The sequence below is a fragment of the Procambarus clarkii genome, chromosome 83 (genome assembly GCF_040958095.1).
Source record: "Procambarus clarkii isolate CNS0578487 chromosome 83, FALCON_Pclarkii_2.0, whole genome shotgun sequence".
NCBI lineage: Eukaryota > Metazoa > Arthropoda > Malacostraca > Decapoda > Cambaridae > Procambarus > Procambarus clarkii.
In genome coordinates this window covers 11,709,410-11,734,676 of record NC_091232.1, presented here as the reverse complement: position 1 = coordinate 11,734,676, position 25,267 = coordinate 11,709,410, and the positions used below count along the sequence as shown (strand labels likewise).

The 25,267-nt window shown below is 44.7% G+C and overlaps 2 protein-coding genes across 5 annotated transcripts in view; one reads left to right on the top strand and one right to left on the bottom strand.

The window, feature by feature from the left end:
* Positions 1–25,267, bottom strand: part of LOC123768654 (trafficking kinesin-binding protein milt) — a 331,499-nt gene that overhangs the window by 225,888 nt on the left and 80,344 nt on the right. The window contains exons 1-3 of one of the 4 annotated variants that reach the window (XM_045759302.2): positions 23,149–23,251; positions 15,192–15,392; positions 9,907–10,933 (exon numbers count right to left, since the gene is read on the bottom strand). In XM_045759302.2, coding sequence (XP_045615258.1) covers positions 9,907–10,933; positions 15,192–15,227 — 1,063 coding nt within the window. In that variant the 5' untranslated portion in view covers positions 15,228–15,392; positions 23,149–23,251. Of the gene's footprint in view, positions 1–9,906; positions 10,934–15,191; positions 15,393–16,423; positions 16,536–23,148; positions 23,252–25,267 lie in introns of those variants that run through there. The other 3 variants (XM_045759300.2, XM_045759299.2, XM_045759303.2) reach the window with 3 other exon arrangements.
* Positions 18,884–25,267, top strand: part of LOC138358382 (antho-RFamide neuropeptides type 1-like) — a 34,004-nt gene continuing 27,620 nt past the window's right edge. The window contains exon 1 of the mRNA XM_069316219.1: positions 18,884–19,018. Within this exon, the coding sequence (XP_069172320.1) occupies positions 18,884–19,018 (135 nt within the window). The remainder of the gene's footprint in view (positions 19,019–25,267) is intronic.

Below are 25,267 nucleotides of genomic sequence, written 5' to 3'. Positions count from 1 at the left end.
TCATTATTATTATAACATCTTATTTTATAAGAGGCAGTGTAATATAATAGTATCTCAATGAGAGATAACTATTACGTTTTCTATATTTGAAGAACTACCATAGAAAACGGTCAAAATATCAGTAACTATCTAGTCTTTATTTCTTGATAAAGAATGTCACAATAACGCGGCTGAAAACAATATCCAAACCAACAATTTGACATCTTTTCTTGCCTTATAATAGCCAACCGTGACACCAATGTAGAATTTATTTACCTTCAAAATTCCATCTCTACGTATAATTATTTTGTTAACGATTCATTGTCTCATTCTAAATACCATTCATTACATGTAAGTAATGAACTTTAATTTATTACCAATGCCTTAATAAAACTAGAAATGCAATTTCGTTGACAAAACACTAGACTTAAAAATTCTATCCTGGTAGCGGGATTAATTATTGTTTTCAAGTTACCCGGACGGCACTAGAAAACGGATTCCGAGGAGAGAGACAGACTTGGAAGAACACAATAGTAATCCGAACACGGAACACGGCGCCGGTCTCATGCTATAAGCCTCCGGATGAATGCTGCCCCAACACACGTTCCCTGAGCCACAGGGGGATCAGTGCCAGACAATGGCACATTCTTAACTACATAAATCTCACTTAATGCCTAGTTCTCCACCGTTAACCACCATCCTCTCTCTTCCTCTTCCTCTCTCTCTCTCTATATATATATATCTCCGAGTATCGATCCATGGAAATTAGATTCTTACCATCTTATGCATTAAGTGATACTTCGAAAACCGGCAGTTTGAGTGTTCCATCGGCTGATATGTCACTTTGTATTTGAATTTTTAAGAATCTATCATTCTATCCACCCAGCCCTCTGGGTACAGATGTGGCTGCCCTCCCAGCACTCTGGGTACAGATGTGGCTGCCCACCCAGCCCTCGGGGTACAGATGTGGCTGCCCACCCAGCCCTCTGGGTACAGATGTGGCTGCCCACCCAGCCCTCTGGGTACAGATGTGGCTGCCCACCCAGCCCTCGGGGTACAGATGTGGCTGCCCACCCAGCCCTCGGGGTACAGATGTGGCTGCCCACCCAGCCCTCGGGGTACAGATGTGGCTGCCCACCCAGCCCTCTGGGTACAGATGTAGCTGCCCACCCAGCCCTCGGGGTACAGATGTGGCTGCCCACCAGCTCTCAAGGTATAGATGTGTGGAGTGCACTGAGGATTTATCCTGGGAGCGGTGCCTAACCTTGGCCTCGAAGCCGCTAACATGCTGGTGGCTGACTCAGTACGCTGACGGCACAGGAATGTCAGTCAGCCGCCCAACTCACTGAACCAGCAGACATTATTAAGACCAAACCCAGGTAGGATAAAGTAAAGACTTCGGTGTACTGGGCAAAGACTACGGTGTACTGGGCAAAGACTACGGTGTACTGGGCAAAGACTTCGGTGTGCTGGACAAAGACTACGGTGTACTGGGCAAAGACTACGGTGTACTGGGCAAAGACTACGGTGTGGTGTACAAAGACTACGGTGTACTGGACAAAGACTACGGTGTGCTGGATCTTTTCACTCCAGACTGACTGAGTCACACACAGCCCAATGTTCCTTGAGAAGCGAATGCTGCTTGCCACATTAGAGCGCCTAGTCTAGCGTATGCCAGGTTGACAAGGTGGGACACAGACCCATGACTCCTACCCAGACACACGCACATGTCCTCCTATCCCGTGTATTCACACACAAACATACGCACCGAACACCAAACATACCCCCGAACACACACACACACACACACACACACACACACACACACACACACACACACACACACACACACACACAACCTTTATTTCTACAAAAACACGTCCTCCTATTTCGTATACTCACCCGTCCATTCCACACAGGAACGGCAGTAATGTAGATGTGAGGAGAGAGTAGACTGACAGCCACACCCACATCACAACCAAAATAACCCATCCAGAGCGTTCTCAGTCCCCCCTTCCCTACCCCACCTCACTCAGCAGCCAAGGTTAGTGCCACTGTTGCGTCCACTTGTAATGCTGCAAGCTCCCCAAGCATCGTCAGTAACAGCACAAGAGCACTGTACACTCTTAGATCGCATCAGTTATCAACATAAAACATGGCCCCGAAAACTCTAACGTTAAATGGGTCACTTCACCCCCATCTCTCTCGCGTCTTCCCATTACTCCGTGCACGGCCTTCTTGTAATATGTGTCCTTAATAAACTTGGTGACTGTTATGCTTCATCTAAGGTCCGAGTTCGATCCCCAAGGGTCTCAGGGGTTGGATACCACCGCATCATTACTCCAGCTTCATATTCCAACTCTGTCATATCTTCCAAGTGCTATTCGTAGAGGCTTAGCGATTTATCCTGATAATTATATAAATGTAGGCAGGACATAGACCCCGCCTAGAAATATTCTCGTACTAATATCGAGGTTCATCTGATCGAAGGCACCAATGGAATCTCTTGAAGGCTCAGAGGTTGCAAGTAACATTTAGGTGAGTAAGGCATGCAATGACAACATACCGGCAAACCTTTAGTTTCTGCTAAGTGCCGGGTGCAACCCGATAAACTATTAGTCTTTGCTAAGTGCCAACCGACCAACCCTCAGTCTCCGTGATGTGCCAAGTGCCTCCATTTCTGCCACACGAACCATGGTGCCTTCCCCCGTACACCCAGCACTGTACACTCACAGCGTTGTACACACATGGCGTTGTACACTCAGCGTTGTACACACACACATGGCGTTGTACACACAGCGTTGTACACACACACATGGCGTTGTACACACAGCGTTGTACACACAGCGTTGTACACACACACATGGCGTTGTACACACAGCGTTGTACACACACACGCCAGCAAACACGTGTTGCTCATCAAATGGAATCTGTGATGCAGCTTACTATCTGGGATGTTTAAAACCCTCTCATCTTTTGTCTTAGGGATGACTGGAAAGAATCATAAGATGCCTCGATAAATTTTGTCTTTAGATAGAAAATACTTCGCAGCGCTTGACTTGGGCTCTCCAGATCTCTGTTAGCATGACACAATCAACCATATTTGTGAAGATTAATATGATCATTGTTATCAACGCCTTCAGCATCATCGCCTTCAGCATCATAAACCTCAGCATCATTGATACCACGCGGCTGCTGTTCAGCTGAAATATCAATAGTGTTTTCCATATATTTACAGAGGTCCAAAAATACATCCAAAGAACCTATTGAATACATAATTATGATTGGTGTCCAAAGGTTCTTCGGGAAAAGAATCAATTACAGAGTAAGCACTAAGGTTAAAAAGTGGTTGGGTACCTTAATGCATTCCTAGACAAGCTGATGGGCTAAGCTTGAATCACTCCAAGGTCAGCTAAAGGTAAAGCACTTCTAGGGCAAGCTGAGAGACTAAAGCTGAAGCACTTCAAGGAAACCTGACCTGGTACAAGTTTAGCCACACACGACTGAATCCTGCAACCTGCCTTCACACAACAAAAAGACTGAGACATTATAGTAAATAGGAACCAGCGAGCATACAGTGGGTAGGGCGCTTCATTCCCTCGATTTAACCCTTCAACTTCTGGGTAAATTGTTCGTAAATCCAAAGCCTAATCCGAAGAACATCGATAGTCGATTGTTCGAAAGATTTACCAGAATAAATCAAAGCAATCTTCTCACAGGTTACCGTGCCACTAGCAAGCGTATCTCTCTTGTTTTCTTTCGTTAATCTCTGGGTGTTTTTGCCCAGCAATTGGTTCATTAGTTGTGGTTTAGCCGTTATCGTGTCACCTGGATGTCTCAGGCTCTGAGAGAATTGTAGAGACGCCGTGAAAGAGAGGTGAGCAGTTGTGGTGACTGTGATTGGGTTTAATTCTAAGTTGCGAACTTTAATACCGGCAAAACACACACACACACACACACACACACACACACACACACACACACACACACACACACACACACACACACACACACACACACACAACCACAGCTGTCACTAGAATTGTCAACACCTGTGCACGAGGTAGCTGTTGTTGTTATTGTTGTTGCAGCTACACTGCCACATAAACATTATCCTGTCTTTATCAGTAGCCCAAAATATTTCGGGTATTCGTTTTCCAATATTTAGTAAAGGTGTAAAATACTAAATTTTGTGCATGCAGGGGCGCGCATGCGTGCGTTATGCGTGCACACACAGCCTAGTAGGTCCCCAGGTCCTTAAAGAGCTCTGTCATATTTACAATTAAAACTGTGCATGGAGTCTGCCTTCACCTCATCTCTTTAGTACATTCTATTTGTTCATTACTCTGACGCTGAGCAAATTATAATAAGTCTCTGAGGCTTATTTGGGTACTTGGTTCCCTTAGTTCTTGTACCATTAATTGCAAACAATAAGTCCTTGTATTAGCTGCCAATTCTCTGAACACTTTGAATGTGGTAATCATGTCTCTCTCCTAATGTATCTGTACCTGTCAAGTAGCTCCATAATTACCTGTGTCACAAAGGTCCATCTTCTACACCTCCATCACTGGTATCGTCCCTTCCCTTTTTCCTCACAATAATATCCTGTGACTTTGGTCAAAGTCATCATCATTATTTTCTCGATTTTGTTACGTAAACATTACTAAAGTTTCTATTCTTTATAATATCTGAAAAAGGTTCAGCTTAAATTTTCAATAACAAATAAAACACAGACATGAATTTGCTATATATCAGATTAACAAACAATGTATATTTATAGAGCACAACCATTACATTTCGAAAATTCTCACATTTTCCACATATCTCTAGAACTTTGACGAATTTCAGCGATCAATGTATAATTATAAGCGTTATTTTCAGATATTTTTCTGATGTCGTGGAGAAACACAATGGAGTAATTGTTTCAAAGAGGTCGAGTCAATGTATATTTTATGAACCTAATATCTGGTGGAGTTTTCATGTAGTTATCGCCTGTGATGCAACCACCAGATAAGTTAATACGAGGAATAAATATATTCCAGAGAACAGAAAAAGTACTTCTGCAGTAATTACTGTACTCAATGTCAACGATACTGCCACGGAAACCTGAATGTACATTCCACAGGTACATATGAGTACCGTTGTACTGTATATTTAGACTCGTATGATTCAGTATTGACCTATTTCTATTGTGAATTAACTTAGCGGTAATCTATTAAAAGCACTGGTCTACGATCCGATGCTCAAGTTCATTCACAAACAGTGAGAGGGAGGAGGTGCGCCGCCCTCACCCTAAAGCACCAACACTCACACTGCCGGGGCCTCCCTCACCCTAGGCTACAACAACACCGCGCATGCGTATACGCCGCCTGAGGGGAGCTTCCTGATCTCCTGCCAAGATCACCCCATGTGCTTTGTTACCATTACGGCTATTAATACCCCTCCCCGTTGCTTCCGGACATTCACTAAATCACTTGACTGAAATCAGACAAATTATTATGTTCGATTTTTAACATGCTTAAATTAAGCAAATGCTAACGATTTTATGGTATTTTTAGCACTAATGTCTCGAAGGAGAGGATTGCATATGATGTGGAGGAGCGTTCCTTTAGTTATCACTGGCAAAACACCCTCCCAAACCCCGCTCACAGGTCCTCACGGTAAACAAAATCTTCTTCCATTAAGTTAGTCGCTCTCTGAGAATTTATTAATCACCAAAATCTGTAAAGACACAACCCATTAAACCTATCTGAACATGAATAAAAAGAAATGAAATATAGACATATAACTGGCAGGAGACGTTACCAGGATCCCAGCAACACCCGGAGTTGGCTTTGCCTCGTCTCATGACTTAATGCTGGCCACAGCTGGCTCGAATGGTGATGTTCCAAGGCGCGTACCATAAGACAAAGATATTAATAACTGACGTGGCAACGAGCGCAAATAAAGCCAGCAAGAGCGAGGATAATTATGGCGATAGCCAAGATGAAAACCAGTTCGAGGATAAAACGGAACTGACCCAACACTTTTGATACCTCATAAGCATTATGCAGACGATGAGTCACAATACCGCGGCTGAAGGTATGATGACCAAACCACATACCTGAAGATGGACCGAAACGACGACGTTTCGGTCCGTCCTGGACCATTATCAAGTCGTGTGGTGATAATGCATAAACATTAGATCAGTATCGCAGAAGAGGCGACTCCGCTCTTGCATCATTCAGCCCAGCATCCCAGAATGGTAAGACGGAATTCCTGTGGTCGGCTCAACGAGATGGAAGGTCTTGGTATATATGGCAGGGATGTTAGTTTATGGAGGGAGGGAGGGAGGGAAGGTGAAGGAAGGCCAGGTAGGATGGATGGATATATAGGGAAGAATGAGAAGAAGGGAGGGAAAGGGGTATCTAAAAAGGAAAATGAGATACATTTTATTTTTGTAAAAAAATGTATCGACATTTTCCTGCTTTTCCGTTGAACTGTGACCAGGCAAAGCAGCCACAGAATTCGGCAAATTAGCTGAAAATGCTTGGAAATAATGCTGAAGGTAGGTAGAAAGAGAGCGAGGGAGGAGCTGAGAGATAATAGAGGAAGGAAAGTGGGAGAATACGATAAAAGAGAATGAAGGTTAAAAATCCTTTTTCACCCTTAACCCCTAATTCTGCGATACGGGTTGCCGCTATGAGAGAGAGAGACGCATAAACAACACACAAAAAAAATAAAACTTGCCAGACATTAATAACATGACAAGCCGCTCGATGACTGTCTAACCGTATGCCCTCATTTACTCTTCTCTTTATAATAAAAATAATAATAATTTATTATTTATGCAAGCGTGCGTGTGATACTAAATAGTCAAGAATTTATGTGAGAAAAGTCAAATACATAGAACCGCTAATTCCCAGAGAGAATTCCCAACTAGGTGAGTACAACTAGGTGAGTACACACACACTCTTATACTGATATAAAAATGAGGGCAGTAATCAGAGGCAATGTATCGGACTGGAGAAATGTCACAAGTGGAGTACCACAGGGTTCAGTTCTTGCACCAGTGATGTTTATTGTCTACATAAATGATCTGCCAGTTGGTATACAGAATTATATGAACATGTTTGCTGATGATGCTAAGATAATAGGAAGGATAAGAAACTTAGATGATTGTCATGCCCTTCAAGATGACCTGGAGAAAATAAGTATATGGAGCACCATTTGGCAGATGGAATTTAATGTGAATAAATGCCATATTATGGAATGTGAAATAGGAGAACATAGACTCCACACAACCTATAAATTATGTTAGAAATCTTTAAAGAATTCTGATAATGAAAGAGATCTAGGGGTGGTTCAAGATAGAAAACTATCACCTGATGACCACATAAAGAACGTTGTGCGAGGAGCCCATGCCACGCTTTCTAACTTTAGAATTGTTTTTAAATACATGGATGGCGATATACTAAAGAAATTGTTCACGACTTTTGTTAGGCCAAAGCTAGAATATGCAGCGGTTGTGTGGTGCCCATATCTTAAGAAGCACATCAACAAACTGGAAAAGGTGCAAAGACATGCTACTAAGTGGCTCCCAGAACTGAAGGGCAAGAGTTACGACGAGAGGTTAGAGGCATTAAATATGCCAAAACTAGAAGACAGAAGAAAAAGAGGTGATATGATCACTACGTACAAAATAGTAACAGGAATTGATAAAATCGACAGGGAAGATTTCTAGAGACCGGGAACTTCAAGAACAAGAGGTCATAGATTTAAACTAACTAAACAAAGATGCCGAAGAAATATAAGAAAATTCATTTCGCAAACAGAGTGGTAGACGGTTGGAACAAGTTAGGTGAGAAGGTGGTGGAGGCCAAGACCGTCAGTAGTTTCAAAGCGTTATATGACAAAGAGTGCTGGGAAGACGGGACACCACGAGCGTAGCTCTCATCCTGTAACTACACTTAGGTAATTACATGATCATCTTCCCTTTAGCTTTAAACTATCTTGACGGCCAGCAATTTCAAGACTGATAGAAATGTTCAAGTCCATCATAATTGCACTTCCATTTTCTAACAAAGAGACTACTGAAGAAAACGTAACTTTTTAAGCAATAACTCTTGCATATGTCAACAAACGAGGCACTTGTGTATAGAAATTTGTATATCACGTCGAAAAAACGAAGCCCATGCATAGCATTTCGAAGTCCCACTAGACAAGGAGGAAGTTTTTAAGGTCACCAATCCAGGTACTGGCTCAAACTCAATGGTGCTTAACCCATCTGAATAAGCGTTGCTCAAATTTTCATCAACATTGGCCGTGTACTCGTCTGGATGTTGTCCACAATTTCTGCAATCACGTTTCATTTTCTTTAACGTATTATTGTTATTATTATTATGATTATTATTATTATTATTATTACTTAGTAAAGTACAATATTTGCCTCTAGACAAGCATTAACAATGCCTACTGACCACATGACCCTGTATGACTAACCATCCTGCGGGATTGGCATTTTTAGTATCACACCAGCAAGCAGCACTTCACACCAGCTAGCAGCACTTCACACCAGCTAGCAGCACTTCACACAAGCTAGTAGCACTTCACACAAGCTACATAACCCTTCATATAGTCTAGGGTAGCTGCATTAATGTCCAGGTGCCTTAGAATCACATTGCTTGCTCTTGACACTATGGTGCCCTTAATATTGTCTAGTGTAACTGTACAAATAACCAGGTGCCTTAGCATCACATAGCAAGCGCTTGTGACAAACTATATAACCAACCCTATATAGTATCTAGGTAGCTTCATAAATGCTTATGTACCTAAGAATGTTATTAAAATTCAATAAAAATAAAGGCGACAATTAATAAATATATCCACCTCCAATAGTCACCAACGCCGTGAACAACACCCTCAAGGATAACATTGGAACACAAACAATCACCGAGCATTCAAGCAAAAATAAGCTGCTGCTGTCTCGCAGAAATCTGAGAAACCCGGCGGCTAATCAAAGTGAAACCTGACAATTCAGTGCTGATCGAGGCTGAGCGTTGACCTATTTTTTTACTGTAGGATAAAAGAGCAGACGATTTCTGACTCTTTGTTTGCAAGAGCTTTCTTTTTCGCCCAGCTCATTGTAATCTTTACAGCACTACTAGTTTTCCCTTCAACACGACCCATTGATAGCTTTACATCCTGATGCCCAGTTGCTGCTGGGTGAATAGGGGGCAAACAGGGATCCGTGTTCAGTTCCCTCTCTCCCTGCCCCAGTGTTATGTAAATATATGCAGTTTCAGTGCATTGTGCACATCTCCTGTGCCAGGTGAGTACGACGGGCTCACCATAGCAACATTGCTCGTCGAGGGTATCTAGGACCAGGAAAGTAATCTCCCCAATACAATTGGCATCCTTATTAGTAAGGAAGATGCTGCATGGGATGCTCGGTGTCACACAGTACCAACAACGGTGTTGGCAGTACAACAAGCCATGACGAAACACGGAAGCTCTAGGAGAGGACGCCATGACAATAAGGGACTCGTGCCGCATTCTGGGGTCTTGTTTAAGGGTGCCCTCAAGTGACTATGATTTAATAAAGTGACAGTCTGATCATCTTATTTAGTATACCAGTGGGTCTAATGTATTTACCTTTACATTTAGTTGTATGCTTAAGGTTATATTTTTAAAGTGGTTATATGCCACTTAGCATAACTTTCATAAGAAATATTTTGGTAAAGTTTTAGTATCTGGGACTTGGCAGATATATGTGTAGTCAAGCCTGATTCAACTTAATTACTACAATGTCACGTACGGGAATGAACTGAACTAAGCTAGGGAACATTGCACTGTCAGGATCAGACTTGGCTCTGACCAGCTAGAACAAGTAGTGACTGGTCAAGCCTTAATCTCTCGCAGAAAATAATGGGATACAGTATTCCTTACCTGTGATGGTGCCAGCATCCCTGTATTTCGGCATCAAGGCTGCCGCATGCTCCAGTTGAAGCTTTTTGGTGGTGGAGGATTTTGGATGGTGGGGGTGATTACTGGCGGTGGCGTTGCTGTCCTTCTCCTCTAGTAATCCTTCTAAGCGATAGAGACCAGCTTCAAAGCTTCCTAGGCCACTGAGAGAGGAACTGCGGGTCCTGGCTCGCTGGAGGCAATAGCGGATTCGGTCCTTGATTTCATCGGTGGAGTCAGTAGAAGCGGGTTGCTTTAAAGGGCTTTTCGGTGGGGTAGGAGTGCGGGGCTTTGCTCTGGAGGAGACTGGAGACCGGTGATACTCGTTACCGTTCTTAGGGACGGGGTAGAGGTCGGGGTCTCCGCGCAGATCTTGGTCGATGGCGTAGGCAAGGGTACTGCTATCTTCTTCGTCTTCGGAAGGGAGAAAGAAAAAGGGTCGTTGGGGGGTTTTCGTGGAGGACTCCAGGGTGCCTGACTTCAAGTTGTCTACTACGCCTACTTTTATAGCTCCTGACGGTAGACTGGCCTTTTCAATCTCTCTTCCATTCCTATTATAATCAGCTTCGCGAGCTATAGGTTTTCCCTTCGTTATCTTCCCATTACTCAGCAGGGCGGCGGCGCCACTTGCCTTAGAGATGTTGCTGTCCCTGGGTACGTCTCCACTCACTTTCAGTGCCCTGCCGTCTTGTTTAAGATCCGTCACCTTGACAATGTCACCTTCGTCAGCACCTACTTGGGCATGGGCGTGAGAAGTGGCATTGGTGTGAGAGAGAGGAGCCCCACCAAATGTGTTAACAAAAGCGCAGTCTCTCTTGTCGCCGTCGTCCTCCCTGACGGAGTCGTTGGTGTCGTTGACTGAAGGAGGTCCAGTTGGCGACCACAGCGAAGACTCCTGCTCACCGCCTTCCTCTTCTTCGTTGTGAAACTGAGCTGACCAGAGGCGGCGTGAGGTCAAGGCGACAGACTTGTAGGCTCCTCTGAGTCCCCAAGGGCCAAGGTTCGCGTCCCCCTGCCGGCGAAAATGATATGTTAGAACAAATTACATTTCATGTAGAATATAAAGAGTCCAATATAACAATATAAATTGTAAACAAAATCAACTCAAAACATTACAGTACTAAAGCCATGATACACTGGCTTCGGTTTTATTAAAATGCACAAGAACAAATGTTTCTTAAATTATATAGACGACGAGATACATAACTTAATAACAGAGACAAGAAGACCATAAACTATAATGTATATGCCCATATATCACCCCTGGACCTACTTTATTTGCCCCTTTAATTACATTAAATATCATCACAGAGCACCAGAGCTGTCACACACCAACAGTCTGTTCATGGAAGCACCATCACTGCCTCAGAAGAAAAAGTGGCAGTTTCGTGTGTGTTCTACGGTAAAAAGTTGTCTTTAATCAAACTGATTGTACCTACCCTTGTTTCCCACTTTTCATCGCACACTCTTCACTCTCAACACTCGTCTCCCCCATACACACTCGCCTTATCTGTAGGTCCTGACCTTCCTCTCCTCCACATACTTCCAATCTTCACTAGTCTATCATCATGCATTCGTTTTCTATGACTGCTTTTTCCCCCACCTCAGTATTATAGTTACCCGTTAATTTACAGTTTTCTCAACGTTCCGTAACAATTACATTCCTTGCTTTCCATATCGCGGCAACACACATGTTTCTCAGATTTGTCCACTTCGATCTTTTTTTCATAATCACTCCCATCCGCGTCTCACTATATACTTTCATTCCACGTAACTACTATGAACTGCAGCTAAACAAATCTCTCTCGTCAATACCCTTAACCCAAGTATTTAAACTGATCCTTTTCAGCACCTGTTTACTTATCGTTAGTCTAATAACTGACTCAAGCCTCACATGAAAGGAAAACGGCAATTTTTCGGTTCAAGTTGACATGATAAGGGTCCATTAGGGACCTTTACGTGGTCACATAAGGGTCCATTAGGGACCTTTAAGTGGTCACATAAGGGTCCAGGAAGGACCTTTACGTGGTCACATAAGTGTCCAGGAGGGAGCTTTACGTGGTCACATAAGGGTCCAGGAGGGAGCTTTACGTGGTCACATAAGGGTACAGGAGGGACCTTTACGTGGTCACATAAGGGTCCAGGAAGGACCTTTACGTGGTCACATAAGGGTCCAGGAAGGACCTTTACGTGGTCACATAAGGGTCCAGGAAGGACCTTTACGTGGTCACATAAGGGTCCAGGAGGGACCTTTACGTGGTCACATAAGGGTCCAGGAAGGACCTTTACGTGGTCACATAAGGGTCCAGGAGGGACCTTTACGTGGTCACATAAGGGTCCAGGAGGGAGCTTTACGTGGTCACATAAGGGTCCAGGAGGGACCTTTACGTGGTCACATAAGGGTCCAGGAAGGACCTTTACGTGGTCACATAAGGGTCCAGGAGGGACCTTTACGTGGTCACATAAGGGTCCAGGAAGGACCTTTACGTGGTCACATAAGGGTCCAGGAGGGACCTTTACGTGGTCACATAAGGGTCCAGGAGGGAGCTTTACGTGGTCACATAAGGGTCCAGGAGGGACCTTTACGTGGTCACATAAGTGGGCACATAAGGGTAGAGGAGGGACCTTTACGTGGTTACATAAGGGAACAGGGAACAGGAGGGAGCTTTACGTGGTCACATAAGGGTCCAGGAGGAACCTTTACGTGGTCACATAAGGGTCCAGGAGGAACCTTTACGTGGTCACATAAGGGTTTAGGAGGGACCAAAACGTCGTCACTTTCATATTATATGTGTAGGCTGGATTGTTAATTTTCAACCACGTTATTGTGACATTCTCTGTACTGTATTGTATACTAGTGAATAGTCCTTCCTTCTCTCTCTCTCTCCACCATCATTACTCGACTGAATGAGACCGGATCTTCCTGTCGTGTTCTCTCAAGTCAACAAAACTTTCAGTTAATCCGGATATATCTCAGTCCTTCTCCGCTAGAACTGCATCAAGTGGCCACAGTGGGTCAGATATGATCCAGGTTTTCTCTCTCATGCAGTAAATTTATAGCTCTAAAGTTCTCTCTCTCTCTCACGGCATCATTCATATATTGAGTACATTTAACCGCCATGAGTGAAGGGCACTACACTGGCGCGCTTCTGTCTATAAAGCAAATGGGTTCATGATAACACCGTTAACTATTATACATGCTTAACTTGCGGAATAAAAGCTGGGTTTGGGATCAAGAGACAGCACGAACACCCTCAGTGGGGTTTATGCAATTGCAATTAGAGGGTATTTCAACCTGCTGCTATGACAGCTGTTTCACCCACAGGATGACAATCAACGGGTTTTCTTCCTACTGGTGGTAATGTATATGCTAAAGTGGCATGTTCACTCACAGGATGAACAGTCCACTGGGTGTATTTCCTATTGGGCAGTGTTGAACATGCTGATACGACAGAATGTTCACTCACAGGATGAGCGACGCTGCTCAATAACCTCACCATTCGGTGGGAAAATTAAATAAAACAATTATAACAGTGCAACAACTTCTTCAGTATTCATCCTTCTCCAGACTCTCTATGTTATAAACTTTCTCCAAGTCCATGAAGGCCATGACACCAGACCTTCACACACGCGTGCTTTCTCCGCGGATCCAATGTAAACATTCAATGCAGCAAACTTGGCAAGTTTTATTTTAGTTCATTTATTATGCACCCGATGCCCATCTCGTGGGCGGTAGTGGAGAGAGTTACAAAGGCACATAACGGGCTCAGAGAAAGTTACAGAGGCACATAACGGGCTCAGAGAGAGTTACAGAGGCACATAACGGGCTGAGAGTTACAGAGGCACATAACGGGCTGAGAGTGAGTTACAGAGGCACATAACGGGCTGAGAGAGAGTTACAGAGGCACATAACGGGCTGAGAGAGAGTTACAGAGGCACATAACGGGCTCAGAGAGAGTTACAGAGGCACATAACGGGCTCAGAGAGAGTTACAGAGGCACATAACGGGCTCAGAGAGAGTTACAGAGGCACATAACGGGCTCAGGGACTTTGCAAGAGATGCAATACTGTCAGCATCCTACAGCATCATATGGCCAGGCCACGACGAATGGAAATCCAGAATTCATGTTTCCCTTCGGCCAAGCCAACGTTATCTCCGGTCTTATCTGATAATGAGCTGTCAAGTGTTGCCTACTGGGGACCTCAACACCCATCATGGGTCTAGGTACGTGACGTCTGGCAAGTCTCCCACACTCCTGTAGTGTCATGGGGGCATTTTCTTGAGGTGTAAGGGAAAGGTATTTGCTCGAGGACTTATGTATACACCGTGTGCATATGCGATGAGCATGCCTCGACCTACGTACAATATACACATATACATACGGGTATATGTACACACATAAACATGATCTCAAACACATACAGCAAAACTCATGATGAAACATACACTTATACAAAAAAAACTTCAGGATATTTCAATTCAACATCAGCCTTGTGCTGCAATATTTGAAATAAGCTTCAAACTCACAACATCTTCGCATTACGTTGCAAGTTCCCCGAGTGCATCCCACACAACTATCACCTCTATACCAACTCCGAGCATCATGCCTTTCACTCCATTACATATAAGGATTTATTGCATAAGCAACTTTTATTCCCAAGGACGCTGGCACGTCTCGTCCTCCTCGATAACAGTTTTAAGATTAGTCACTTATACCTCTCTCTCTCACACTAATTATACATGACAAGGATTCTTGTAAGTTAATGTTATCGAACCCTTGAAGGGCAAGGATTAACCTTTTAAAGGAGTCGAGAGTTTTGTGAAGTCAGTAATGAGTATAATACATAATCCTCGTGTTGTGTATTATCATCGACCTGTTGTATGAAGATTACTCAGTATCAGGAGCTGTATTATACTGTGTTAACCTTCACCGTCAATTCCAATCTCTCGAGAAAAGTTGTTTAATACATACATAAAGTCAACTGTTCTTCTTTTGAACTATATAGACAATCATTAATGAAGTAACACACAGTTGAGAGGCGGGACAAAAGAGCTTAAGCTCAACCCACGTAAGCACAATTAGGTGAGTACACACACACACACACACACACACACACACACACACACACACACAAGCTTACTGCCAGATTCGATACAGAACTGGACCGTCAGAATTGATTTATAACCCAACAGGTACAACAAGGCTACTAGGCGATGCATAAGAAGCTGGACCACTAGGTGAGTACACAGAGAAGACCCACAAAGTTACCTCGTAGTGGAGGGGTCTCCGGCAGGTTTTACACATGGCGGCGGTCCGGCTGGCGGTCCGGCTGGCGGTCCGGCTGAGGGCGTTGAGGTCTTCTTCACTCCGTTGTCTTAGGCGCTCTCTGCTCTCTTGCTTGATTAATTCTCTACACTGTTCACTTTTCAGAGCTCGCAACTGCAGTAATCTAAATCGATTGGGTTTTACCTGAAAGCGCCACAAACGAGATGTGATTCGACTTTGTGATGGAGGACTAGTACGGCGGTATTTATGGCACGTGTTAGTTCGGACGCTGCTCACACACGACCGCTAAAGTCACGATGGGGAGAGGGGAAACCCGGGGTTCGAACAGGGGGAAGACTCAATGCTCTGATTCACTCATTAAAACATTCGCAGATAAGCACAGAGATAACCCCAACCTATCAGACACAACACGACAAACACATTCCTACATACATCATACAAACTAACATTTCCTATCACTAAATGTATATCACCGGGTAATTTAAGGGAATAACCAACTAGAGTGTCTATAGCTATAAACTAGATACAAAAAATTTCTTTTCAGTATATAATTTAAAGCTAAGAATGACTAGGAACCGCCACACCGTCAATACCCTTAAAATCACAAAATCAATTCACCGCACACTTCACAGGCACCAGCCAGGGCTAAGGGTTCGTCCACCATTTACCGTGATGCTCACGGACTATGTGGAGGTATACACGGCTCCAGGTGGACGGGTGGAGGTATACACGGCTCCAGGTAGACGGGTGGAGGTATACACGGCTCCAGGTGGACTGGTGGAGGTATACACGGCTCCAGGTGGACGAGTGGAGGTATACACGGCTCCAGGTGGACGGGTGGAGGTATACACGGCTCCAGATGGACTGGTGGAGGTATACACGGCTCCAGGTGGACGAGTGGAGGTATACACGGCTCCAGGTGGACGGGTGGAGGTATACACGGCTCCAGGTGGACGGGTGGAGGTATACACGGCTCCAGGTGGACGGGTGGAGGTATACACGGCTCCAGGTGGACGGGTGGAGGTATACACGGCTCCAGGTGGACGGGTGGAGGTATACACAGCTCCACGCGAACGGTTGGAGGTATACATAGCAGATCCACGTGGAGACGGTACACGTATACATAGCAGATCCACGTGAAAAAGTGGAGGTATACATAGCAGGTCCACATGGATGTGTGAAGGTATACATAGCAGATTCACGTGGAGGTATACATAGGAAGTCCAGTTCGACAGGTGAAGGGGATTCTCCTCAATGGTTGGCAGCATCCCCGCGGCCGCCACGGAGGGAGTCCGCTGTGCCTGGCCTCCAACGAGACACACACTAACCAACCTCGCAACCCACTCACACCGGCTATCTTATCCGTCACCCTGAGAGTTATCAGGCGTTTATACCCCCTTCCTATCAAACTCTTTCACAAAACAATTCACGGTTGTAATTTGCCGCAATCTGCGCTAACTGTTTTGGATTCACGACTAAATTTATCTTATTATAGTTTCATGAACCTCATACGAGTGCCTCGATGCCATCATAGTTTGACTATTTTCCTCCTTATTTATCAAGACTGTCGTGTCCTATTTACTGAACTATACTTGAGTTGCTTGATTGGTATTCAACCCATAACAATAACCAAATATATTATTGATCTCAAATAACTTTACATAACTTTTCTTGGCGAGTGATTATATTATATATTATATATATATATATATATATATAAATATATATATATATATATATATACATACTGAAAAAGTAACAAAAATCAAATAGTACAAAATAATGTGAACTAAAAAATTAAGTCAACTACTCCTCAGAACACCTTGTGTGACGTCATTAATGCCAGTCACGTGATCAAACACAAACACCGAGGAAGAGGGGGGGAGGGGGGGGGGAGAAGGGGGTAGGAGGAGAGGGGGGAAGAGAAGAGGCAAGAGACGTGTACTACTGTAAAGGGGGTTTCTGGGATGGTATGGGCACTTAGGGTGAGGGAAGCAGCAGGTATGTATGGGGGGAAAGAAGATGGAAGGGGTGGGAGAGGGGAGAGGTGGGGGGAAAGAGGGGGAAGATTGGGGTAAGGGGCTGGGTAAGTAGTGAGGTATTCAGCCAGACACCCACACCTCCAGCAAGACTTTCACCCAATAGTGCCCTCCCCTAGTGAGACAAGGGGAGGGCAGCGCCTAGTCACGTGGAGGGCAAAGACAAACCCTCCCCTAGTGAGACTTCACACCATGGGTGCCCTCCCCTAGTGAGACTTCACACCATGGGTGCCCTCCCCTAGTGAGACTTCACACCATGGGTGCCTGCCCCTAGCGAGACTTCACACCATGGGTGCCTGCCCCTAGTGAGACTTCACACCATGGGTGCCCTCCCCTAGCGAGACTTCACACCATGGGTGCCTGCCCCTAGTGAGACTTCACACCATGGGTGCCCTCCCCTAGCGAGACTTCACACCATGGGTGTCCTCCCCTAGTGAGACTTCACACCATGGGGGCCCTCCCCTAGTGAGACTTCACACCATGGGTGCCCTCCCCTAGTGAGACTTCACACCATGGGTGCCCTCCCCTAGTGAGACTTCACACCATGGGTGCCTGCCCCTAGCGAGACTTCACACCATGGGTGCCCTCCCCTAGTGAGACTTCACACCATGGGTGCCTGCCCCTAGCGAGACTTCACACCATGGGTGCCTGCCCCTAGTGAGACTTCACACCATGGGTGCCCTCCCCTAGCGAGACTTCACACCATGGGTGCCTGCCCCTAGTGAGACTTCACACCATGGGTGCCCTCCCCTAGCGAGACTTCACACCATGGGTGTCCTCCCCTAGTGAGACTTCACACCATGGGGGCCCTCCCCTAGTGAGACTTCACACCATGGGTGCCCTCCCCTAGTGAGACTTCACACCATGGGTGCCCTCCCCTAGTGAGACTTCACACCATGGGTGCCTGCCCCTAGCGAGACTTCACACCATGGGTGCCCTCCCCTAGTGAGACTTCACACCATGGGTGCCTGCCCCTAACGAGACTTCACACCATGGGTGCCTGCCCCTAGCGAGACTTCACACCATGGGTGCCTGCCCCTAGTGAGACTTCACACCATGGGTGCCTGCCCCTAGCGAGACTTCACACCATGGGTGCCTGCCCCTAGTGAGACTTCACACCATGGGTGCCTGCCCCTAGCGAGACTTCACACCATGGGTGCCTGCCCCTAGTGAGACTTCACACCATGGGTGCCTGCCCCTAGCGAGACTTCACACCATGGGTGCCTGCCCCTAGTGAGACGTCACACCATGGGTGCCTGCCCCTAGTGAGACGTCACACCACGGGTGTCCTCCCCTAGTGAGACGTCACACCATGGGTGCTTCGTTACTCTCCCAAATAAATCATCCACAAATATGCTGAGAAGCAAACCGGTTTAAATATTCCTAAAGATCACCAGCTGAACTTTATTAAGTTCAGAGAGAAGTTCAAAGTTCAATACGCATTTTTTGTTAATATTAAAATGGAATCGCATTTTTCTCAACACGTTATTATTCAGTGAATAATGTTGAATATTTAACTGTATCAGGTATTAGTTCTAATTATGTCCATGTTAGAACGAATTAACAAAGTTTGTTATGATGGTAGAGTGTAAATTTTTTTTTATATACGTTCACTTTTTCTAATACCTCGTAAATATGGTCTTCAGTGCAAACAGAATTACAATTGGTCGGGTTACCGAGTCGCTGGGTCTGGGTAATGAATGGATGGGGGCAATCTACTTTAGGCCAGCGAGTCGGGCTTCTGAACCAGTGGGCCAGGATTCTGAACCGGTTAGTCGGTGTACCGATTCGGTGGACCAGGATACTGAACCGATTTATCGTGGAATTGAACTAGTCTGTCAAGGCACTCCAAGGTAACGACATACGCAAACATGACCCAAAATTACAGCCCGTCGTCATACGTAATAGTCAAATGCTAATTACTTCAGTCACATCTAAATGTGTTCGAATCTTTTTTGAACAGTGCTTCGCTCTCTTCTTGTGTTCGAATCGCACTTCTGTAAATGCTTGACCTACGTAGCACAAAATCTAATAATTGCCGACAGAACCAAAACACCTAACCAATCCTAGCCCTAACTATACACAAAATAATAACATTCCTTAATATAATTTCATATTCGAGAAATAATTCCTTTTGGTTACACTGCGCGTTAACATTGAGGAATACAACTTTGTGATCGACCGCAGCTTGGACGCACAAAGCCCGATGATGCGTTGTAAAATTACAACTTTTTGCTTTCATTTGTTTAAATATCAGGTTGTGTCCGGGATAACCGCTGACGTTCTTCAGTGACTCGTGTAAAGGATATCAGGGATGATATAGGTCAATGAGATAGTTGGTTCCTTATGATAAACGTGATAAACACACGTAATCGTGATCCATAATAAGATCAACCAAATGTTGACCAGACCACACACTAGAAAGTGAAGGGACGACGACGTTTCAGTCCGTCTTGGACCATTCTCAAGTCGATTGTAATCGACTTGAGTCCACTTGAGATTGGTCCAGGATGGACCGAAACATCGTCGTCCCTTCACTTTCTAGTGTGTGGTTTGGTCAACATATTTCAGCCACGTTATTGTGACATCGTCTACATCAACCAAATGATTTTGAGAATATACTACGACTAGAGATATACTTGACGATATATCTGGTATACAAGTGTGTTTTAGAGAGTAGAACCAAATAAAGTTATGGAAGTGAAAAGAGAGAGATCAAACTTAGCAAAAGGGTCCAACGCTCCTGTTCACAAGGAAACTTGATAAACGCCTTCTAATGATACCGGATTAATTTGGCTGTAATTCATACGTCAGACTGGGAGCAACGGAGTCCAGCAGCCAAATTAACCAGACCACCAACCAGGGTGTTGTCAGAGACAGGGCCGCAGGGGGCATTGGTCCATGGAGTAGCACATGGATTAACTCGAGATCAATTTAAAGTGGTTCCGAGGATCACCGTCCCCGCGGCCTGGCCTCTGACCAGGCCTCCTAGTTGACAATCTGGTCAACCAGGCTGTTGAACGTCGTTGAATGCAGTCTGATGTACGAATCACATCCGGGATGATTAAGAACCCCTCGGAGGGGGGGGTTTCATTTGTCTATCTTGAACGCAGAAAGAGGTCGACGTTCAAGAGAGAGATATTGCTTAACATTTTCAAGGTTCTTCAGTCAATATAGCACCCCCTGGAGGCCTGGGGGGTGGGACCGGACCGCGGGGACGCTAAGCCCCGAAATCATCTCAAGATAACCCTCCCTACATACAAGGGGCTGAAACAACCGAAAACTAATCATCTTCTGAACTCAAAAAGAAAGTCTAAACATTGGAAGTACATTCGGCAACATCAGGAATGTGAAATCTTCAGGACAAACAGGATGTGACTCTGGTGTCAAGGATGCCAACAGTATGTGGCCATGATGCCGAGGATCAGGACAGACTATGCAGCCATTGTGTCAAGATATTGACGTTCGATGAGGCTGTTGTGTCTAGGATACTGGCAGAGAATGGTGATCGTGTCATTTACGAACGTTACTAAAGCTATCATGGTAGCTTCCGCTAGGATAAAAATCAATGATAACTAAAGGCAGGGTCCAGGAGCTGGGTTCCAGTATTCCTTATGATCTTCACCGGGTCAAACAGGAAATACAGAGCGCGGACGAAGCATTTTTAATAGCTGACTTTAGGACAAAGGAAGAGATTGGAGCACTGTTCGAAACTACCCCGAAGAGATAGATATTCTGAACCAACTCAGTCACTAGAGGTAGGCCCGAAAGTTACAATCGAATTAAGCCTATAACCATGCTCGGGTCAGACTGGGAATTATATATTTATTAGATATTATCTCTATCGCTCTAAGTTTGCACACAAGACTTTTTGGTGAACGACTCCCACTTGGCATTTTTTATTCTCGTATCGCTTTGTTACATCAATGTGTATTTTGTTACATGTAATACGTATTGGAATTATTTACAAATATAAACATATTTACAGTTATGTGACTGAATATTGTGTTCTCAAATATCTGTAAGGCAAAAATGCTGTGGAACGAGTGTGAGCTGGTGAATGTTTGTGTGTGGGTGAGAGTGATGAGTGTGTTGGTGTGTCTGGAAGTGTGTTAATTTGTCTAGAAGTGTGTTAGGTGTAAGAGGGCTGTGAGTGGACTTGTGTGTGCTGTGGGGGTGTTGGTGTGTGTACTCGCCTAGTTGTGCTTGCGGGGGTTGAGCTTTGGCTCTTTAGCCCCGCTTCTCAACTGTCAATCAACTGGTGTACAGGTTCCTGAGCTAATTGGGCTCTATCAAATCTACATTTGAAACGATGCTGTGTATGAGGGGGTGGGTGGAGGGGAGGAGAATAGACATGAATGATCACATATATGCTTGAAGGCAATTTCTGGGGGGGGGGGCGGGATGGAAGGAGTTGCTTGGGGGGGGCGGGATGGAGGTAGTTGCTTGGGGGGGGGGGGGCACGTGTGTCACTAGAGTGTATGACTAGTGTGATCGCCTCACCCGAGCTCAGTGTAGCGTGCTGGAGTGTACGGGCCACACACACACTACGCATGTTCGCCACAGTGTAGTAAATCACCAAGGAAAGGCTTTATTAGAGATGACCTTTACACCCGTGTTCAGCTATAATAAAGTATTTCATAGGGAATAAAAGTCTATTCTCAGACTGGTGTTTGTGTTCTCTGTGTTGTTTCAGTTCAATTATTTAGTACTTATTTTGTTAAGGTTTGAATATGGACCAATATTGTGTTATCTTAATAACTGAGCTATATTATGTATCCATCCTCACTAAAGTCGATATCTCTACTAATATATGTTGATAATATTAGTATAATATTAATATTATCCCTCACTAATATTATGTTTCATGTTATCACTTGTTCGATAACAATTATCACTTAACATGATGACAGAATAACCTGAGGAGGGAGATGAAGTGCTACCAAGATAAATATATTGTCAGTTTGGTGACTATTCTGTGTGTGTCTTGTCTTTATAGCTTTCACAGGTGTCATCAGTGCGTACACCTGTTATGATATCTCTAGTATTGTCGTCAACAATGCGTGCACCTGTTGTGTCAAGTCTAATATTGATGGTATTACTGCATACCCCCGTTATATCACGTCTAATATTGATGACAAAGTGTGTTCACCTGTTGTGTCATGTCTAATATTGATGTTATTACTGCATACCCCCGTTATATCACGTCTAATATTGATGACAAAGTGTGTTCACCTGTTGTGTCATGTCTAATATTGATGTTATTACTGCATACCCCCGTTATATCACGTCTAATATTGATGACAAAGTGTGTTCACCTGTTGTGTCATGTCTAATATTGATGTTATTACTGCATACCCCCGTTATATCACGTCTAATATTGATGACAAAGTGTGTTCACCTGTTGTGTCATGTCTAATAATAATACAAATAATAATAACATCAATAAATACATAAATACTAGTGCTCGCGAGGTTATAATCCTGTTGTATATACTAATGATCCCTACAGAGATGTCCAGACTGCACTTATCTCCACATACACACACACACTCACAGCGCTGTTTGGCTAAACTTTTATCACTAATCGATAAGTGTGGAGCCCTGCGGCCAGCCTCACACTCCCACGACTCTCCCACACACACACTAACAGGCTTTTGGGATTTTTAAGTGCAAGGGACTTCGAAGTTGCCAGGGGCTTCCCCCGGTAACATTCTCCCCCCCCCCCCCCCCATTTTTTCTCTCTCTTCTCCAGTTTCCACGACGGTTGCGACATCGCTGAAGTTCGCGGAGTTTCCAGAGCGGCATTAATAGACACTAATCTCCTTTTCGCACTGTGACGGAATCTGCAATCTTTTCGATTTGATCTTCCGTCTTTGCACAACTACACACTCGTCTTACACATATTCATATTTAAATATAGCGTGTTTCTGTTTCTTTCCGGGGACAAGTAGTCACCGCCGCGGTCACTGATCACTAGACAAATGCCAGGAGAGACGCCGTGTCCGCCTTATATACCCTCGGTCCGCCTGACGCCTCAGTTGCTACGTCGTGCAATATAGTCAAGATGCAGTGTCGTGTAGAGTGGTTTACCGTCCCTCTATCGTCAAGACTACACCAGTACAGGCGTGTGCTTGCTACTGTAGTCTCCTGCTTGTGGTAGACGTTTGTTTGGGGGTCACCAGGCCTCTCAGTTGTGTGGTGATGAGGGTGAAGAGCAGAGGAACTTGGACTTGAGGTTTCCAGCACCACGCTCTCCTTACCACACACTTGCAAGCACACACGCGCACACACACACACACGCGCACACACACATACACACATACACAAACACACACACACCATATCGACTAATACGTCGCATTTGTAACGGGATCGGCCAATAGTTAGTCAATAAAAAGGTTGAGTAATAATTAAAACGCCGACATAGTCAGGTTAGGTGGGTTGTTTGGGTTCGCATGTTACAGGTCAGGCAAATCACTTGCCATTTTGACGGACTGCCAAATCGGGAGAACTGGCTGCATACACATGCCACCAGTGACGTCAAAACTCCCACGTGAAACGGCATACAAGCCACTGGAGACGTCACAGAGTGACATCAAGTTAAATGCATTAATCTGGTAACAAACAAGAAGTTGAAGTCATACAAGCCATTGGTGACGTCAAACAAGCCACTAGTGACATCAAACAAGCCACTGGTGACATCAAACAAGCCACTGGTGACATCAAACAAGCCACTGGTGACATCAAACAAGCCACTGGTGACGTCACATACGGTCCACAAAACGTATTTTCCCTGGAACAAGTCTTCCAGTTTCCCCCCTCTTCGTGACGTCTGCTTCGTGACGTCAAGGCGGGTAATTCCTGGGTTGCGTCTTCGGTGACTTCTTTTTCCTCCTCCTGCTCCTCCTGCTTCACGTAGCAGGGATATTGACCCCATCCTCCTGTCTGAGATGTTGACCCTTCTCTCTTCTCCTGTCTGGGGAGGGGGGTGTTGACCCCCCTAATGTCTGGGGAGGGGGATGTTGACCCCCCTAATGGTCTCAGTGATGTTGACTCGAGTGATCAGTGGCTTTTTGCGTCGAGTTACATCGTGGAGTGACAGAGGGACGAGTCTGTGGTTGATGTACAGTGTTCCCGACGCTGATGTTAACACTGACAGCCTAACCCCTCGCATTTAACACTGACAGTTAACCTTAACCACTGATAATTGTCTAGCTATCAGTGTACTCATCAATTTACAGTGCAATCATCAATCTGTAATTATCATTCTGCAGTGTAATTATAAATCTGTAGTTATTATTCTGCAGTGTAATTTTAAATCTGTAATCAATGTGCAGTTTAATTATTAATCTGTAATTATCAATCTGCAGTGTAATTATAAATCTGTAATCATCAGTGAATCCATCAATCATCAATGTAGACAGTGTAATCATCAACCATCAGTGTATCCACCCATCATCAATGTAGACAATGTAATCATCAATCGTTCATTAAGCCATCACCATATTCATCAGTGTAGCCACCAGTCTAATCATCAATCATAACCATCAGCCTCATCATTCTTGTAAGCGTCCCCAGTGCAATGTAATGAGTCATCACTGTAATCGTCGCTGTAATCATTGTAATCATCACTGTAATGATCAATGTAATCGCTAATCATCCCCACCGTTACGTTATTCATCATATTATTCATTACTGTCTGAGTAAGGCAGGTGTGTGGGTAAGGCATAGATGTTGAGAGGAATACAGGTGTGTACGTGCAGGTAGAGAGGAAGACAGGTGTGTACGTGCAGGTAGAGAGGAAGACAGGTGTGTACGTGCAGGTAGAGAGGAATACAGGTGTGTTCGTGCAGGTAGAGAGGAAGACAGGTGTGTACGTGCAGGTAGAGAGGAAGACAGGTGTGTACGTGCAGGTAGAGAGGAAGACAGGTGTGTACGTGCAGGTAGAGAGGAATACAAGTGTGTACGTGCAGGCAGAGCGAAAGACAGGCGTGTACGTGCAGGTAAAGAGGAAGAC